The 20,617-nt window shown below is 41.7% G+C and overlaps 1 protein-coding gene across 5 annotated transcripts in view; it reads left to right on the forward strand.

The window, feature by feature from the left end:
• nedd4l (NEDD4 like E3 ubiquitin protein ligase) overlaps positions 1–20,617 on the forward strand; it is a 640,458-nt gene that overhangs the window by 450,046 nt on the left and 169,795 nt on the right. For all 5 annotated transcript variants that reach the window (XM_068031021.1, XM_068031043.1, XM_068031026.1 and 2 more), the window contains exon 6: positions 11,865–11,915. In XM_068031021.1, coding sequence (XP_067887122.1) covers positions 11,865–11,915 — 51 coding nt within the window. The remainder of the gene's footprint in view (positions 1–11,864; positions 11,916–20,617) is intronic.

A 20,617-nucleotide genomic window follows, 5' to 3' on the forward strand; every position in this document is an offset into this window, starting at 1 on the left:
GACATCTCAATTCATTCCATCTTCGCTGCCTCTGGAGAATCCTTGGCATCAGGTGGCAGGACCATATCTCCAACACAGAAGTCCTCGAGGCGGCCAATATCCCCAGCATATACACCCTACTAAACCAACGGCGCCTGAGATGGCTTGGCCATGTGAGCCGCATAGAAGATGGCAAGATCCCCAAGGACACATTGTACAGCGAGCTCATCGCTGGTATCAGACCCACCGGCCGTCCTTGTCTCCACTTTAAAGACGTCTGCAAATGCGACATGAAGTCCTGTGACATTGATCACAAGTCGTGGGAGTCAGTTGCCAGCGATCGCCAGAGCTGGCGGGCAACCATAAAGGTGGGGGGGGCTAAAGTGTGGCGAGTCGAAGAGACTTAGCAGGAAAAAAGACAGAAGCGCAAGGAGAGAGCCAATTGCGTAACAGCCCTGTCAACCAATTTTATCTGCAGCACCTGTGGAAGAGTCTGCCACTCTAGAATTGGCCTTTATAGCCAGTCCAGGTGCTTCTTCACAAACCACTGACCACCTCCAGGCGCTTGCCCATTGTCTCTCAAGACAAGGAGGCCAAAGAAGAAGAAGGTGTGTAATTTTAGTGAGAAGTTGCCTGAATTAAATTTTTGCAACCATTCTGAGACCACATATAGAACTGCCTCAATTTTTAAAATACCTTACACAGACTGACCTTTACTTCGTCCTCGCACTGGTGTGGAGGCAAGAGTCATCTTTGGGCTCCCTGCCACTCTGAGTATCTACTGGTCTTTAAACTGGCAACTATACTATAGTATCCTTATTTTGGACTCAAAAGTTTTTCGGGTCTTTTTTAATTATTTGGGCTTTTTTGTTGAACAGTTAAGATATTGAAACACAAAATTTTGATAACACACATGGACAGCTGCTTGTAGAATGATAAATGGTGTTGACACTGGACCTTTCCAATCCAGTCCCCTTGTCTCGGGGCTGAAAAATAAACCCTGTTGGACTGCCCTTATTGCTTCACATTTCTCTTTTATTGGTCGTCGTGTCTATGCTGACTCTCTGAAGGAACAATTTACCGAGTGCCACTCCACCACCACCTCCCCGTTGCCCTGTCTTACGACCAAGGCAGGAGCAATGCACTGTCAATTCAGTCCCATCACTCGACAGGTCACAGCATATTCTTAAAGTTTTCGCACCCAACCAGAAAATAGCCAAATTAAGCACTTTAATAACCCCCAGAATAAAACCGACCAAACCAGTAATCTTTAGACTAAATCTTAAACATTATTAAGATAAACCTATAACTAAAGACCTTTATAACTTATTTTAACTTAATTTCCCTCATTCACACACACACACTCAAAAATCAACTGTTACCTGCCTTTTTTTAGCCATTTCTTAAGAATAAATGAATAACTGGGTTGCTTATTTTTGTGGGTTACGCTCCTGATGAGTGAGGTATCCCAGTATAAAAATAATTAAATGCCACTCCAAGTCTCCACGTGGATTTGATGAAAGTCTCTCAGTAGATAGGCATTCAAAGCACTTCCGTTGCAGCAGACGTCAAACAATTCTTTCAACAAGGAGCATAGCAATGGGCCTAAAAACAGACAGTCAAAACTTTACTGTGAATTCCAGAAAACACAATCAGTCAAGAGAGATTCAATCTTGAAGCAAAGACTTCTTGGATTGGAAGCAAAGACTTCTTGAACTGGAAGTAAAGAAAAGGAATTTTGCTACCTCCAGGAATACAAATGGTCTCTTCAAAGGGTTTTATCTAAGGGTCCTCCTTAGGCAATTAACACGGCCTGTAGCTCATGGTAGAATTTCTGTTGAGAGAAATAGACAGCTCTTTCCTCTAGTAAGCATGCTTTGTTGGTGTCTCTCAAACTGGTTTTAGCTGTTTTTTACTCAGTCAAATTGTCAGTTGCCAGCGTTCGCCAGAGCTTGCGGGCAGCCATAAAGGCGGGGCTAAAGTGTGGCGAGTCGAAGAGACTTAGCAGTTGGCAGGAAAAAAGACAGAAGCGCAAGGAGAGAGCCAACTGTGTAACAGCCCCGACAAACAAATTTTTCTGCAGCACCTGTGGAAGAGCCTGTCACTCTAGAATTGGCCTTTCTAGCCACTCCAGGCACTGCTCCACACACCACTGACCACCCCCATGCGCTTACCCATTGTCTCTCGAGATAAGGAGGCCAAAGAGAAATTGAAACATTATACCACGTGATGATCTCACTCTCCTGCAGTTGCGTAGGTAACAAATGCAGCTGTGGCACACTGTTCTCAGATATCTAAAACTTTTCTCTCTGTCTTAACGGCGCACTGTTTCAGAGGAGAAAAAAAAATAAAGTTCCATGACATTAATAACACACATGAACAGCTGCTTGCAGAATGATAAATGGTATTGACACTGGACCTTTCCGATCCAATCGCCTTGTTTCAGAGCTGAAAAATAAATCTTGTTGGATTGCATTTATTGCTTCGTATTTTTCTTTTATTGTTTGTCGTGTCTGTGCTGGCTCTCTGAAGGAACACTCCCCCACCTTCTCCCCGAAGCCCTGCACATCAATCCTTTTCAGATAATAATCCCATTCCCTCTTGAATGCCTCGATTGAATCTGCCTCCACCACATACTCAGGCAGTGCATTCCAGATCCTAATCACTGGTTGCATGAAAAAAACTTTCCTCATGTTGCCTCTGCTTTTGCTAATTACCTTAAATCCATGCCCTCCGGATCTCGATCCTTCCACCAATGGGAACAGTTTCTCCCTATCTTCCCCGTCCAGACTCCTCATGATTTTGAATACCTCTATCAAATCTCCTCTCAACCTGCTCTTCAAGGAAAACAGTCCCAACCTCTCCAAAATTATCTATGTAACTGAAGTTTCACCTGCTTCTGTTAAGACCTCAGTGAGACCATTAACATGAAAAATGCGAGATATGTACTCCCAGACCAATTTGAAAAAGTACTCAAGATTTCACATTTTAAGACTTTTATTAGAACAATTAAACTAAAAGAAATCCCCATTAATTAAATAGTGCTTTGTAAGTAGCTGATAGTCCAAATTCCAAAGAAAGGTCTTCTCTTTCCTTATTAAAATACTTAAAACCTCACACCACACTTATCTGTTACACAGTCCTCTTTGATGGTGAAATCCTTGCAGTTAAAAGTTCCAAACTCCTCCCAGTTGCAATGGGTTGGATCTCTTCAGACTTTTTCAAAATCAGTGTCCCCTTCACTCATTTCTCCAAGCACTTTCGACCTGGACTGTCGTGACTGAGCCTATTTCTCGTGGTTCTGTTGGGCTTTTACTTCTCAGCGAACTTCAACTTTCAAAACGGGTCCCCAGTCTTCGAAGCCTTTCGCTGTCTCAGGCTTCTGAGAGCATGTGTTCCCTCTCTCCCTCTCGAGGATGCCATCACTGGTTGGCTTCCTTAAAGCCTGCTGTGAGGCAACAGCTGCTAGGTTTCCTCCTTGCAACCTGTCTGCCTTCATAAAATCTGTTAAATTTATCTGGACTCAAAAATCAATAACTTATTGTCCTGTTCCAGAATGCAAAGTTCAGAAGTCTGGTTTCACAGAGCCACCTGAGCCTTCCATTGTTCCCACTGCTGTGTGAACAGCTGCTTGGTATATTTGCATCTTCAGAATCACTGACTCCTTGTTCACAACTCAGTGTTCTTCAAGTGTTACCATTGCAGTCTCATGGAAAAAAAAGGTCTTTGATTTCTGTTCTCCACTGTCCTGGTAACTTGTATCTTCTCCTTCAACATAGTAGATGTGAGGTCACCTGACCTTCCAGACTCCATCTTAAACTTTTAAAAATCTCAATTTTTAAAAATAATCATGTTGCAAAGTCCAGCGTTGATAATGCTTCCTAAAGTGTGGTGCCCAGAACTGGACACACTGCTCCAGTTGAGGCTGATAACTTACTTCCTTTTGTACTCTATGCCCTTAAAGTCTAGGATGTTGTATGCTTTATTAACCTCTCTCTCAACTTGTCCCGCCACCTTCAATGATTTATGAATATATACACCCAGCTCCCTCTACTCCTGCAGCTCCTTTAGAATTGTATGCTTTATTTTATATTGTCTCTCTCTTTCTACCAAAATGAATCACTTCACACTTATCTGCATTAAATTTCATCTGCCACTTGTCCGCCCATTCCAGCAACCTGTCTATGTACTTGTGAAGTTCTGCACTATCCTCCTCACAGTTCACAATACTTGCAAGTTTTGTATCATCTGCAAATTTTGAAATTGTGGCCTGTACAGCAAGGTCCTAGAGCAGGGGTCCTAACACCGATCCCTGGGGAACTCCACAATAAGCCTTCCTCCAGTCTGAAAACAGCCATTAATCACTACTCTATTTCCTGTCATTCAGCCAATTTTATATCCATGTTGCCACTGTCTCTTTTATTACCTGAGCTATAACTTTGCTCGCAAGTCTTTTGTTCGGCACGTTATCAAATGCCTTTTGGAAGTCCATGTACACCACATGAACAGCATTGCTCTCATCACCCCTCTCTGTTACTTCATCAAAAACCTCAAGCAAGTTAGTTAAACATGATTTGCCCATAACAAATCCCTGCTGGCTTTCCTTAATTAATCCACATTTGTCCAAGTGACTATTAATTATGTCCTGAATTATCATTTCTAGAAGCTTCCCCACCACTGAGGTTAAACTGACTGGCTGTAGTTGCTGGACTTTTCTTTATACACTTTTTTGAACACGTGTGTAACATTGGCAATTCTCCAGTCCTCTGGCACCACCTAAGTCAATTTATATCAATGACTTAGATGAGGGGAGCAATGGCACGGTAGCTCAATTTGCAGATGGCACAAAGATAGGTAGGAAAGTACGTTACAGACTGATCTAGATAGATTGAATGAATGGGCAAAAATCTGGCAGATGGAGTATAATGTGGGAAAACGTGAAGTTGTTCACTTTGGCAGGAAGAATAAAAAAGCCGAGTTTTGCTTAAATGGAGAATGACTGCAGAATTCCAAGGTGCAGAGGGATCTAGGTGTTCTAGTGCATGAGTCACAAAAAGTTAGTATGCAGGTACAGCAAGTCATAAAGAAGGCTAATGGAATGCTATCCTTTATTACAAGAGGAATTGAAAATAAAAGTAAGGATGTAAGACCACATCTCGAATACTGCGTGCAATTTTATTCTCATTTAAGGAAGGATGTAAATGTGTTGGAGTCGGTTCAGAGGCAGTTTGCTAGATCGATATCTGGTATGAGCGAGTTGTCTTGTAAGGAAAGGTTGGACAGACTGGGCTTGTTTTCACTGGAGTTTAGAAGAGTGAGGAGAGAATTGATTGAAGTTTCTAAGATCCTGAACGATCTTGACAAGGTGAATATGGAAAGGGTTTTTTTTTATTCATCCATGGGATGTGGGCGTCGCTAGCTCGGCTAGCGTTTATTGCCCACCCCTAATTGCCCTTGAGAAGGTGGTGGTGAGCTGCCTTCTTGAACTGCTGCAGTCCATGGGAGGTAGGTACGCCCACAGTGCTGTTAGGAAGAGTGTTCCAGGATTTTGACCCAGCAACGGTGAAGGAATGGCGATATAGTTCCAAGTCAGGATGGTGTGTGACTTGGAGGGGAACTTGCAAGTGGTGGTGTTACCATGCATTTGCTCCCTTGTCCTTCTAGTTGGTAGAGGTCGTGGGTTTGGAAGGTGCTGTCTAAGGAGCCTTGGTGCATTGCTGCAGTGCATCTTGTAGATGGTACACACTGCTGCCACTGTGCATCGGTGGTGGAGGGAGTGAATGTTTGTAGATGGGGTGCTAATCAAGTGGGCTGCTTTGTCCTGGATGATGTCGAGCTTCTTGAGTGTTGTTGGAGCTGCAGCCATCCAGGCAAGTGGAGAGTATTCCATCACACTCCTGACTTGTGCCTTGTAGATGGTGGACAGGCTTTGGGGAGTCAGGAGGTGAGTTATTCGCCACAGGATTCTGAGCCTCTGACCTGCTCTTGTAGCCACGGTATTTATGGCAACATAGAAAAATAGGAGCAGGAGTAGGCCATTCAGTCCTTTGAGCTTGCTCCGCCATTCAATACGATCATGGCTGATCGTCCAAACTCTCTACCATGTTCCCGCTTTCTCCTCGTATCCCTTGATCCCTTTAGCCCTAAGAACTATATCTAACTCTTTCTTGAATATATTTAATTAATTGACCTCAACTGTTTTCCGTGGTAGAGAATTCCACAGGTTCACCATTCTCTGGGTGAAAAAATCTCTCCTCACCTTAGTCCTAAATGGCTTACCCCTTATATGGCTACTGCAGTTCAGTTTCCTCTTGTGGGTGAGTCCAGAACTAGGGGGCACTGTTTTAAAATTGGGGGTTGCCCTTTTAGGACAGAGATGAGGAGAAATCTTTTATCTGAGGGTTGTGCACCTTTGGAACTCTCTGCCTCAGAAGGTGGTTGAGGCGGGGCCATTGAATATTTTTAAGGCAGACCCGATAGATTCTTGTTAGACAAGGGAACCAAAGGTTATTGAGGGTAGATGGGAGTGTGAAATTCAAGACAGCAACAGATCAGCCATGATCTTATTGGATGGTGGAGCAAGCTCTGTATCCTTGGATGCATCTCATCTGGTCTTAGTGCCTTATCAACTTTAAGTACAGACACCTGATCCAATGCCACCTCCTTATCAACTTTAAAGCCTTCAAGTGTCTGAACTATCTTCTACAATAGCTGTTCATGCTGTAATCCAGAATAATCTGCATCACAAACTTTGCTCCAGCTTTCTTAGAAAATCTCATGCTGTTGCTATTCACAGGGTTCAGGATTCTTACCCTGGGATCCAAAATAAACATTGAAAATATTTGCACATCTAATGGAAAAATTGCTAGTAACTGTCCAGTTCACTGATATATGAACAACAGAATAAATTCTGAATATGGACAAGAAATTGGTGATGGGGGGAATCAAAGGGTACTTGTTCGGAGTTATTTCAGGTTGGGAGAGGACTGGATAAACATAATTTGGTATTAAAAACAGAAAGTGCTGGAAATACACAGCAGGTGAGGTTTAGTTTTAGTTTAGAGATACAGCACTGAAACAGGCCCTTCGGCCCACCGAGTCTGTGCCGACCATCAACCACCCATTTATACTAATCCTATATTCCTACCACATCCTCACCTGTCCCTATATTTCCCTACCACGTACCTATACTAGGGACAATTTATGATGGCCAATTTACCTACCAACCTGCAAGTCTTTTGGCTGTGGGAGGAAACCGGAGCACCCGGAGAAAACCCACGCAGACACAGGGAGAACTTGCAAACTCCACACAGGCAGTACCCAGAATTGAACCCGGGTTGCTGGAGCTGTGAGGCTGCGGTGCTAACCACTGTGCCGCTGTGAGAGTATAAATACAGTGGCTACAAGAGCAGGTCAGAGGCTAGGAATCCTGCAGCGGGTAACTCACCTTCTGACTCCCCAAAGCCTGTCCACCATCTACGATGCACAAGTCAGGAGTGTGATGGAATACTCTCCACTTGCCTGGATAAGTGTAACTCCAACAACACTCCAGAAGCTCGACACCATCCAGGACAAAGCAGCCCGCTTGATTGGCACCCACAAACAGTCACTCCCTTCACCACAAATGCACAGTGGCAGCAACGCACCAAGGCTCCTTCTACAGCACCTTCCAAACCCGCAACCTCTACCACCTCGAAGGACAAGGGCAGCAGTTGCATAGGAACACCACCACCTGCAAGTTCTTCTCCAAGCCACACACCATCCTGACTTCGAGATATATCGCCGTTCCTTCACTGTCACTGGGTCAAAATCCTGGAACTCCCTTCCTAACAGCACTGTAGGTGTACCAACACCGCAAGGACTGCAGCGGTTCAAGAAGGCAGCTCACCAGCACCTTCTGAAGGGAAATTCGTGATGGGCAATAAATGCTGTCCTTGCCAGTGATGCCCACATCCCATGAATGAATTAAAAAAAAAACGTCTGGCTGCATCTGTGTGGAATGAAACTGAGTTGACGTACTGTTGCTGATTTAGACCTTGATTCAGGCATTCATTGCACCTTGATAACATTTGCAGATGATATCAAACAAAGAGCAGCAGTTGAATTCAAAAAGGCTGCTGAAAAATTTTGTATTAGTACAAAGTATGTGAGCAGAACAATGCAGATGAAGTTTAATGTGGAGAAGTCATGTAAAGTACTGCACATAGGCAGAAAAGTTTGAACACATGCATCATGAATGGTGTGGAAATAGCAAAAGGTAAAATTGGAGAAAGGTTAGGCACTTGGCATATTCAACCAATGTACAGTGCAATCAACAAATTCAATAGGATGCTGAACTACAATTACCAAATCAGCATAATACAAGTTCGAAGAAGTCATTATAAACCGTAGTCTGACAGCACCTTGAGACCTGTTTGTTTCTGGCTGCTGAGAAACAAAGGAGACTTTGTGAAGAAAATGGAGAACAGCTACAAAGCTTTTCTGTAACATCTAAGGTATGAGTTGTGTGCACATATGCTTGAAACCTAATCTTTTCTGCCGAGAAAGGAGCAATCTAAGAGATGAGAGAAATGAGAATTGAGTTTGTGAGCATATGCTGAGATGTAGGTTCAAAGTTGTTGGTTTTGTTTTGGAAAATTGAAGTAGTTGTGTTGAATAGCATTTACTTTACAAAGCTGCCATTTTCCTCTTTTGAGCATTAGATTGTGATGCAGCAAATATTCTTTTGTGCACCTTGATCTTTCGTGAAATTATTTTTATTAGAATTAGAACATTACAGCGCAGTACAACCAGTTCAGGCAAGTTCACAAGTTTTGAATTATCCTGGACCTTGGATTTGTTGGCTATTTGGTGGACAACTCTTGAAAGTCAAGATGGCCGCTTTTAAACTAATTCCAGTATTGAAATTTAAGAATTTAAGATAATTAGTACTTGTGTTATGATCCTGTAGTTTTTTTTCCTGGAAAGTATGCAGTGTGCCTTTAAGGCTGTAACAGGATCAGTATTGCTTTAAGGCAGCAAGCTCTAGGGACTGAGTCAAAGGATGCATTCTTTTTGTCCTGAGGGCACAGCCATTCAGGACCAAGGACACGGGATACATTGTTGCCGATTGACCTTTGAAACTAGCTGAAAAACTGGCTTTTGAGACACAGACAGCTGGGCCAGCATATATTGAAGGAAATGAGAGCTCTATCTCTCGGTTTATTTAAACCCTATTTATTATCCTCTCAGAATTCTGATGTCAAGCCAGATTAATTTCTTAAAAGAAAATAACCAAATTCCTTTAACTGCTGAACAGTAATTGCTGAACTTCATCGCTGGAAAAGAAGAGCATCAATTCAACTGCTGAATTAGACTACAGACTGTTCTACTGTTGAACCTTTTTTCCCCCCATCGGACGGCTTTGAGGACTTCAAGCAACCTTAGACTGTTCCACATTGGAAGATTTCACTTTGGCAGGAGCGTAAATATGCAAGGACACTAATTTTTCTATTTTCAATGTTCTTTCTAGCTTAGTAGTGTTTAAGAATTTAGTTTTTCTAATTAAACAGTTAATTTGTTGATCTAAAGACACCTGGTTTGGTTAACCTCATTCGGGGGTTAATAGATGGTACAAATTGGCTGGGTCTTTCTTTAATTTGGAAAGTTTAAAAATGATATTTTAGGTGATCTGTGGAGGACTGAATCAACAGTGCGTTTCTCCTACCACAATCAGAATCGTATATTTTGGTTGGGGGCTTTGACTTGAGGAGGCGGTTGTAACGCTTGGTGAATGTATATTCTGGCAAAAAGGAAAGTGCTTTTAAATTTCTATCTCTCCCTCAAGGGTGAACCTAGATTTTCTGATAGAATTACTCAAACAGCTGATGTTATTGGAATACAAGAATACAATAAGTTCGATTCAGTAGTAGATGCAAGTGTTAAATGATTAAATTATGTTTTGACAGAGTGGGCTACAAATAATCTATGTCCTGTATAACTTGCATCCATCGTCATTTAGCTGTGGTTAAATATTTATTAATGTTGTGCAGAAAGGTTTTTTGGACACTTAAAGATCTATGAGAGATTGAAGAGATTCATATTGAGGAAAAGCACATTTACGCTTGAAAGTATATTAGGCTGTATGAGATTGATGTGAGGGAATTAGAGCAGTAGAGTACTGCTAATTGGCACTGGATTGCAGCCTCAGTGCACTTCAAGGGAAATTCCACTTATCGTTTCTGAATCCTTCTCTTCTATTAATTATTTTTCTCTTTTTTAGCCTCTATTTAGTTGTCAGTGACTATTACTGCAGCATACCAATTAGTTGGGTCTTTTCACAGTGCTCTTCTTAATCTGGTTTAAGAGATGTGCAAAAATGACCTGAGATGACCTACCATCCATAGTTTTCATCACTTTTCCCTTGTGAAGAACTACGTGGCCTTTGCCTCTCCATGACATGCCATTTGAAGCAGCTGAAAGTCCCATTCTGGTTAATTTTCAGAAGTAGAATTTTACTGTCGGTTGAGAATAGACTGGTCTCTGCAGAGAAACTATGAAATAAAACTCTACATGACGAAGATTTACATAACATTATTGAATTTTTGGAGGCCTGTCAGATGCACTGTAGGATGATACCATCCTGAAAGAACCACTCTCCTTACTGCACTTAGATATTTTGCATGAAATTGCTCGTATATTTGAGTGTACCATGGATATAATACTTTAAGGGTTCAAATCATATTCCTAAATAACTAGAACTTTAATCTCTTGGTTTATATTATCTGTACTTGAAGACGTATTGTCTAAAATAAAAAACTCAGTGCTGGTAATACTCAGCAGGTGTGACAGCATCTGTGGAGTGAGAAGCACAGTTAACGTTTCAGGTCTGTGACCTTTCATCAGAACGTATTGTCTAATCTGCATATACTCTTCCTACTGATGAACATAAAGTCTGGAGGTTGGAAAGGCCGAGCAAGCCCCCTCCATCCAGAATCTACACATCATTAGTCTGTTGTAGATTCAGACATGCTTTTGCCGCCGTAAGCACTTGATTCCCAACTTTAAAGACCACAGTGCACCTTTTCCTGCCTCCTTCAGCTTTTGTTGAAAATCATGTTCCATGTTCTTGAGCATCTTGACTTGTAACTGAAAATTCCCTCCATGTTTTAGGGCATGGTTTTGTTGCAGCTAATCTGTCTGAGATCCACAATGTGTACCGAGCCCTCCATAGTGCAATGCAATGAAGTGCATAGGCTGAACCACCAGGGTTACATTTGTAATTAAATGTTGTTTAATCTCGACATTGTTGCTAAATATAAATTTGATTCCCAAATCTTAGTACAGCTTCAATTGTGTTTCAAGCAAAGCAATACGATTAGAACAAGCTTGATCAGTTGAAAAATAGTGTTGTTCAAGTTCAGATGTTAAATATAGCTTTGGAAATGTGAGGTTTTGAATCACAGAACATTTGAAGGACCATGCAACTATGGTAAGTACCTCACCTCACCTCTCGAAAGTGGGAATAAAAATTTGTTAATCTTCTCTCTCAGAACTTACTGTCAGATTTGGCAGTGAATTGCAGCTTTGTAGATGCCACGATTGGAAGCAGAACTGGAAAACAAACTTCCACCCAGCACATTAATAGCAACTGCAGATGGATCTACTGCAGTGCATCTTTACTGGCCTATAAAGCCACTGTGTGGGAGGCTATGTTTGAAGTGACATAAATATAAGGTCATGTCACCTCCAATTCCTCTGTTGTCTTTCCCTAAATCATTTCCATTTTTGCATTTTAGATAAAATGATTCATTTGATAATTCTCTTGGGTTAAGGTTGCAGTTTTTGTTAATATTTTGGAGTTCCATAATAACTCTTACGAAGATGCTATGGTTTTGTTTCCACAGACACGAGATGATTTCCTGGGTCAAGTTGATGTACCTCTTAACCATTTACCGGTGAGTTGCTGATTGGAAAAAAAAAGATTTTCCAAAAAAAAAGAAATTAGCATGTCGTTTCCTTCGGGCTGAACGCACAAAGATGCTAGCAATGGTTGCTTAACTACACTATTTAACCACATAACAAATTCTGAGATGTGTACTGCCTTTTGATCGTATTAACGTATTACTTTATTGAGAAACCCAAATGAAGAACCAAGACCCATAGCACATTAAAAAGAGTATAGGATAAGATGAGGTAAGTTGACCAATAGAAATTGAGAGATATGAAGCTTGAGTTTGAAGATTTCCAGATTGTAGAATCACAGAATCATTACAGTGCAGAAGGAGGCCATTTGGCCCATCGTGTCTTTACTGGCTCTCTTAATGAGCAGTTCACCTCATGCCATTCCCCTGCCTTCTCCCCCTTAGCCTGCACTTTCTTCCTTTACAGATAAGAGTCTAATTCCCTTCTGAAAGGTTCAGTTGAATCTGCCTCCACCACACTCTCAGACAGTGTATTCCAGATCCTAACCACTCACTGTGTGAAAAAGATTTTCCTCATGTCACTTTTGCCAGTCACTTTAAATCTGTGCCCTCTTGTTCTTGACCCTTTCACAAGTGGGAACAGTTTTTCCCTATCAGCTCTGTCTAGATCCCTCATGATTTTGAATACTTCTATCAAATCTCCTCTTAGCCTTCTCTTCTCCAAGGAAAACAGTCCCAACTTCTGCAATCTATCTTCATAACTGAAGTTTCTCATCTTGTGAATCTTTTCTGCGCTCTCTCCAGTGCCTTCACATGCTTCCTGAAGTGCGGCACCCAGAACTGGACACAATACTGCTGCTGAGGCCAAACTAGTGTCTTGTATAAATTCAACATAACCTCTTTGCTCTTGTACTCGATGCCCCTATTAATAACGCACTGGATTCTGTATGCTTAGTTAACCGCACTCTCAACCTGTCCTGCTACCTTCATTGACTTATGCACGTATACCACACCTAAGATTTAGAGCATCCTTAGAATTTGTTCTTGGACCTGACAATAAGAATTTGGACAAGGAGACACCTGAAGTAGTGGTATCAGGATGATTTCTTAAGGCTAAAAGCAATACTTAACAAATCTAAGGCAGTTGATATCCTAGCCTAGATGGCCTTTATTCTCCAAAGGCTCTAGTGGCACAGACGACTCGTGACTCCTCTTCTCTTGTCTCTCCCTTTGTCTTTAAATCTGTGCACCGAGCCTGTCCAGATCTGTCCTTTTATTCTTTGTAGCCAGTGGCTCCTCCTGTTCACTGGTTGGTTCATATCACTGTTTCGATTGGTCCTGCCATTTCATTGTCAGTGCTCCCGTTTGTACGTTAATCATGATCATATGTGCCAAACAATGTGTACAAGCAGTGCATTATAACCTTGAGGTCCATTAGATCATACATTTCCAGCAAGACTCATCCTACTTTTCTGTTACATTTGATCACAACTTGTTGCATACTTTTCGATATCTGTTCTTTTCCTTGTGATTAGCAAAGTAATCACAAGGTAAGTCTGCTTGACTCTGATGGTTTAGGCAGCATTTATTCCAGTAAGATACACAGCTACAGTTAACTCTTCATTTACCAGAAGCCTATACAAAAATTATATATATGAAGGTACATAAAATTCAGAATACAAAAAAATAAAGCCAGTAAAAATGACAGAATCCACATTTCTTACACCCAAGGTCTCTCTGCTCCTGCATCCCCTTTAAAATTGTACCCTTTGTTATATTGTCTCTCCATGTTCTTCCTACCAAAATGAATCACTTCACATTTCTCCACATTGAACATCGTCTGCCACTTGTCCGCCCATTTCACCAAGTTGTCTGTCTTTTTGAAGTTTTACACTATCTACCCCACTGTTGACAATAGCTCCAAGTTTTGTATCATCTGCAAATTTTGAAATTGTGCCTTGTTTAGGTCATTAACTTATATCAGGAAGAGCAAGGGTCCCAGCACTGACTCTTGGGCACTATAACCCTTCCTCCAGCCCAAAAAGCATTCATTAAACACTACTGCTGTTTCTTGCAACACAGCCAATTTTACGTCCCTGTTGCTACTGTCCCTTTTATTCCATGAGCTATAGCTTTGCTCACAAGTCTATTGTGCGGCGCTCTATGAAATGCCTTTTTGGAAGTCTATGTACACATCAACAGCATTGCCCTCATAAACCCTCTCTGTTACCTCTTCAAAAAGCTCAAGCAAGTTAGTTAAACATGATTTTCACTTAACGAATCCTTGCTGGCTTTCCTTAACTAACCCGCATCTGTCCATGTGACTATTAATTTGGTCTCAAATTATTGTTTCGAGAAGATTCCCTGCCACCAAAGCTAAACTGACTGGACTGTAGCTGCTGGGCTTATATTTACACCCTTTTTTGAACAAGGATATAACATTTGAAATTCTTCCGTCCTCTGGCACCATCCCTGAGTCTAAGGAAGACTGGAAAATTATGGCCAGTGCCTCCACAATTTCCACTGTCACTTCCTTCAGCACCCTTGGATGCATCTCATCCGGCCTGGTTAAAGTTATCAACTTTTAAGTATAGACAGCCGATCTAATACCTCCTCCTTATCAATTATAAATCCTTCTAGTATATCAATTGCCTCCTCTTTCACTGAGGCCTGGGTAGCATTTTATTCCTTGGTAAAGACAGATGCAAAGAATCCATTTCGTACCTAAGCTGTGCCCCCTACCTCCATGTGTAAATCCCGCTTTCGGTCTCTAATCGGCCCTACGCCACCTTTTACCACTCTTTTACTATTTATATGTCTCTGGAAGACTTTGGGATTCCTTTTAATGTTGGCTGCCAGTCTCTTTTTGTACACTCTCTCTCTCTGCTTTTCTGATATGCTTTTTCACTTCGCCTCTGTTCCTTTTATATTCAGCCTAGTTCTCCATTGTATTATCTACCTGACATCTGTCATAAGCACACTTTTTCTTCTTCATGTTCACCTCTATCTCTCTAGTCATCCAGGGAGTTCTGGGTTTGGTTGCTGTACCTTTCCCCTTTGAGGGAATATACCTTGGCTGTGCCTGAACTGTCGTCTGTTTGAAGGTAGCCCATTGTTCAGCGACTGTTTTTCCTGCCAACATTTGATTCCAATTTATCTGGCCCAGATCCGTTCTTACCCCATTGAAGTTGGCTTTCCCCCAGTTAATTATTCTTAGTCTAGATTGTTCTTTGTCCTTTTTCATAACCAGCCTAAACCTTATGATACAATAATCCCTTTCCCCAAATGTTCTCCTACTGATATTTGATCCACTTGGCCCACCTCATTCCCAAGAACCAGATTTAGCAGTGCCTCCCCTCTCGTTGTACTGCTGTAGAAAATGTTCCTGAACACACTCTAGGAACTCTTACCCCTCTCTGCCCTTGACACTACTACTATCCCAGTCTATATTTGGATAATTAAAGTCCCCATTGTAACTACTCTATAATTCTTGCATCTCTCTGTAATTTCCTTGCAAATTTGTCCCTCTTCATCATTTCCACTAGTTGGTGGCCTTTAGGCTACACCGAGACATGTATTTGCACCTTTTTTGTTTCTTAGCTCGAGCTAAGAAATGAAAACGGAGGCAATTAAGGAGGTTAGATTTCATGGAGTAGGACACAGTGTGATGAATCTCAGGTTCAATACAGGATGCAAGGAGGTGGAAAAGTGTGGAGTATTATGCACAAGTAGGCTAGTGGAAACAAGCGACAAAAGTTCAGAGGACCATTCACCGCTTGAGTAGCCATAAAAGAGTTAAATGAATTTGTGACACAGAAGGGTTTGATGAGATATTCAAAACAAATAAGTGTAATGAGTAATGTTTAAGGGTGGAGCGATCAAAGGTAAGTAGTCGATAGATGGGCGCTTGAGACATGGAGAAAACTCTGTCTTTGAAGAATTTCACTGTGGCGCAAAGTTTCAATTGTGGTAAATTCTTGAAAATCAGATGTAATATTGTAATTTAAGACCTCAAATAATAACATTTCCATTGGTTGATTTGCCTTGTAAGTACGAACATATTTGGTTTTATTGCCGTACTGTTCTCAAGTCATCCTGCTATGCCAATTTGCACCAACTAAAATTAGAATTTGAGCAACCAAATTAGTTGTTAATTAAACTTTTATTATCGCACTTGTGTTTGAGTTTTAAAGTATAAAAGACAGTTAACAAATGAGGCAACACCAATTAGCACAAGGTAAACACTTTATACTAATAGGTCCATTGTTATATTTCTAGTCATCTATTTTCAACTGTGGCGAGTGCAGGGCAAGTTCTAACCCTGTTTTGGAAAGCTCTTATCAATCTGGAGCTCTTGCTACATGGTCCTAATTTTTTTCCAATATTGGTTTCTGTTTTCAACTGTCATATGCATTGCTGGTAGTCTGTCTCTTTGATTTACAGACTCCTTTGTGAATGTAACATTTTACTTGGTCCAAAATGAAGGAGGGATGTTTATGTAGCAGTTTTTACCTCATTCAGTATTGATTTTAAGACAGAAAGTATTCTAAATTTAGAAACTGCAAAAAAAAACTAAATGCTGGAAATATGCAGCAAGGATTTAATAATCCTTCCTTACGCTAGGTATCTTGAATATGTGTTTCCTTCCCTCCCTTTTTTTCCTTCTTTTGGTTCTCCTGCTTCATGGTGGAGGTCTGGGATAGATTACACTTCCACCATCGTGTTGTTGTGAATCTGGGTAATTGGGTGCCACTATTTCATTTTGGAAACATTCCTGCATATAAGTGAATGTTAATGCTTGCATGTTCCCACTATAGCATGGATCAGATTCGGACATTGAAATCTGGACTTCCAATGCATCATGTTGGTTGAATTCTCATCCAGTTTCTTGCATTACTTGTGCTAACCAGTTGGTTTGAAATAATGTAATGATGGAACCGGACTTGTGTTTCTTTTCTTTTTACTGAAGTAAAACTTATTAAATATGTTTTGAGATTTGCTCCAATTGAAATGCTTCTTGTCTTGAATAAAACAAGTGGCCCATTGCTGCTCAAAAATGCCACAGCTGTCAATTGGCATACATACATATAAGATGAAAAATTTATTCCAGTGTTTGACATTTCAAAGTAGATGAATAATAACAGATGTGACAGCATCAGCTTGTCTTCATATAGGATCTTCAATGTAGTGAAACATCCCAAAGCATTGACGGGAACTTTTAAAAACAATATTTGACACCAGGCCATGTAAGGAGGTATCAGGATAGATAACCAAACGCTTGGTCCAAGATCTAGGTTTTAAGGAGTGTCTTAAAGGAGGGGTGAGAGATAGAGGAATGGAAGTTCTTAGGAAGAGAATTCCATAGCCAAGGGCTATGGTTGAAGATATAGCCACAGTTGGGGAGTGATTAAAATTGGGGATGCTCAAGAGGCTGGAATAAAGGAGCACAGATAGAAGCTTTAGTTTAGTTTAGAGATACAGCACTGAAACAGGCCCTTCGGCCCACCGAGTCTGTGCCGACCATCAACCACCCATTTATACTAATCCTACACTAATCCCATATTCCTACCACATCCCCACCTGTCCCTATATTTCCCTACCACCTACCTATACTAGGGGCAATTTATAATGGCCAATTAACCTATCAACCAGCAAGTCTTTGGCATGTGGGAGGAAACCGGAGCACCCGGAGGAAACCCACGCAGACACAGGGAGAACTTGCAAACTCCACACAGGCAGTACCCAGAACTGAACCAGGGTCGCTGGAGCTGTGAGGCTGCGGTGCTAACCACTGCGCCACTGTGCCGCTGGAGGAGATTGCAGAGATGGGGAGAGGTGAGACCATGGAGGGCTTTGAAAACAAGGAAGAGAATTTTAAAATCAAAGCATTGCTTAACCGGAGGCCAGTGTAGGTCGGTGAGCACAGAGGCGACAGGTGACCAGATATGGTGCAAGTTAAGACACGGACAGAAGATTTTAGGATGCGGTGAAGTTTATGAAGGGAAGAACATGGAAGCCAGCCAGGAATGCATTGAAAGTGTCAAGCATAGAGGTAACAGAAACATGAATGAGGATTTCAGCAGCAGATGAGCTGAGGCAGGGCAGAGTAAGGTGATGTTATGGAGGTGGTAATAGGCAGTCTTAGTGATGGCGTGGAAGCTCATTTCAGTGTCAGATATGACTTGCAAACAGTGAAGTTCAGACTCATAAAGTTGCCAGAGCGAGAGTGTTGGTAGCTAGGGAGCAGAGGTTGTGATGGACCAAAAACAATGTCTTCCCAATATTTAGTTGGAGAAAATTTTTGCTCGTCCAGTACTGGATGTTGACAAGCATTCTGATAATTTTGAGACATTGGAGAAATTGGGAGAGGTGGTGGTGGTGAGGTGTAAAACCTAGGCAGATTTCACCAACAAAAATCGTCAGCAATTAATATCTGTTTTTTTATCGGCAGTTCAGCACCCACCAGCTTTGCTCTGGGTGCAAGTTAAGTATCATGCCATGGCATCATTAGTGCAGTTTACAAGTGAAGTACTGAACCTGCACAGTGAGCAGGAGCTGAATAATGGACAAGTCCTACCCTTTTTAACTTCCAGATGTCAAAAGTTTATTTTATGGTCCATGGATGACCTCCTGGCCCCACCAGTTTTAACCATCCCCATCACCTTAACCACACTATCAACTTTCATGTTGACCTTGTCTTTAATAATCATAAATTCCTTGATCAGATTCCATCTAAGTCTCCAGTGGTGATTAGATCCATGACAGAAAATGGCGTAACACAATTATTCAAACAGTTGACACCACTTCAGAATGTCCTAAGATTGAACATGGAGGCTGGTTGCAGAGGGTAAAGTACTCTCATAACTTGCATAATGAAATCAAAATGATTGTAAAAGAAAACTCTTATACCTGGTAGTTTTTGTTTTTACAAGTCAATGTGTTGCAGCATGTTCTCAGTGCAAGTTATAAACAAGTCAGTCATGGTGAGATCATTACAAATACTTCAGCTGCCAAACTAATCCTGTTGCAGTTCCAGCAAATTCCTCTGCCAAATTCAAATTAATGAGTAAGCACAGCACTATTTTAATGATTACCCTTGTCTGAAATAGGGATTATGAATTTTAGGGAGAGGGATTTTTGAGTTGTTCATCTATGCAAATTGCCTTACAGCAACAACAATTTCCATTAATATGGCACCTTTAACGCAGTGAAATATCCCAGGTTGTTTCACAGGAGCATTATTAAACAAGATTTGGCAGTGAACCAGATAATGAGAAATTGGGACAGAAGACCAAAAGATTTCCAGAAGAGATGGGTTTTCAAGTTGCCTCTTAAAGAAGAAGTTAGAGCCATTTCGGCACAGAAGGAGGCCATTCAGCCCATTGAGTCCATGCCAGATTTCTGTAGATCAATCCAATCAGTCCCATTCCCCTGCTCAATCCCTGTAGCCCTGCATGTTTATTTCCCTCGTGCCTATCCAATTTCCTTTTGAAATCATTCATGATCTCCGCTTTCACCATGTTCTTAGGCAGTGAGTACAAGGTCACTGAATCATATAAATTTGTAGCACCGAAGGGGGCCATTCAGCCCATCGTGTCCACGCCTGCCGTCAAGTGCTTCTCCAGCCTAATCCCATTTTCCGGTTCTTGGTCTGTAGTGTTTTAGTCGAGGAGAACAACCCCAGCTTCTCCAGCCTAACTTTGTAACTAAAATCCCTCATCCCTGGAATCATTCTGGTAAATCTCCTCTGCACCCTCTCAAGGATCCTCATGTCCTTCCTTAAGTATGGTGACCAGAACTGGACATGATACTCCGAGTTGTGGCCTAACCAGAGGATTATAAAGATTCAGTGTAACTTCCCTGCTTTTGTACTCAATATCTCTATTTATGGAGACCAAGGTCTATGCAAATGAACGCCCCCCCCCCCCCCCCAGGTTCCTCTGTCTCTGTACACTCTAAATCTGTGCCATTAAGTCTATTATGCCTCTCCTTATCCCTTCTACCAAAATGCATCATCTCACACTTCTCTGCATTAAATTAAATCTGCCACTTATCTGCCCATTCTGCTAGCTATGTGCTGTTGCTTTTGATAGCCTATGTCCTGTTGTAGTCAAAGAGAAAAAGGCAGACAGGCAGAGGGATTTAGGGAGGGAATTCCAGAGCATAGAGCCTCATCAGCTGTAGGCAAAGCGCAGAGATCTCAGAAGGACTGAAGGAGGTTACTGAGAAGATGGGGAGGGTGAGGCCATGGAGAAATTTGAACACAAATTTGAGAATTTTAAAATTGAGGTGAAGAAGATTTGGTGTGAGTTGAGATACGAGCAGCAGAGTTTTGAATGAAGTCCACTTGCAGGACTACGGGGATAGAGCTGTGGAGTGGGACTGAGAGCATAGTTCTGTGGAGAGCCGGCATGGACATGATGGGCTGAATGGTCCCCTTTTGTGCCATAAATGACTCTATGACTCAAGTTGATGAGAATGAAAAATGCACTGTTGGTCAGAAGGACATTAAAATAGTCAGGTCTGGAAGTAAGGAAGACATGTTTGAAGGTTTCAGCAGCAGATAACAGAGGCAGGGACAGAGTCGGGCAACGTTACAGAGGCGGATGTTGACAGCCTTGGCGATGGAGAGGACATGTGGTTGGAAGCTCATCTTGGAGTCACGTACGACACCAAGGTTGTGAGTAGTCCAGTTCAGCCTCAGACAGCTGCCAGGGAGAGGAATGAAATTGACA

Source organism: Heterodontus francisci, chromosome 1, assembly GCF_036365525.1.
Source record: "Heterodontus francisci isolate sHetFra1 chromosome 1, sHetFra1.hap1, whole genome shotgun sequence".
Taxonomy (NCBI): Eukaryota; Metazoa; Chordata; class Chondrichthyes; order Heterodontiformes; family Heterodontidae; genus Heterodontus; species Heterodontus francisci.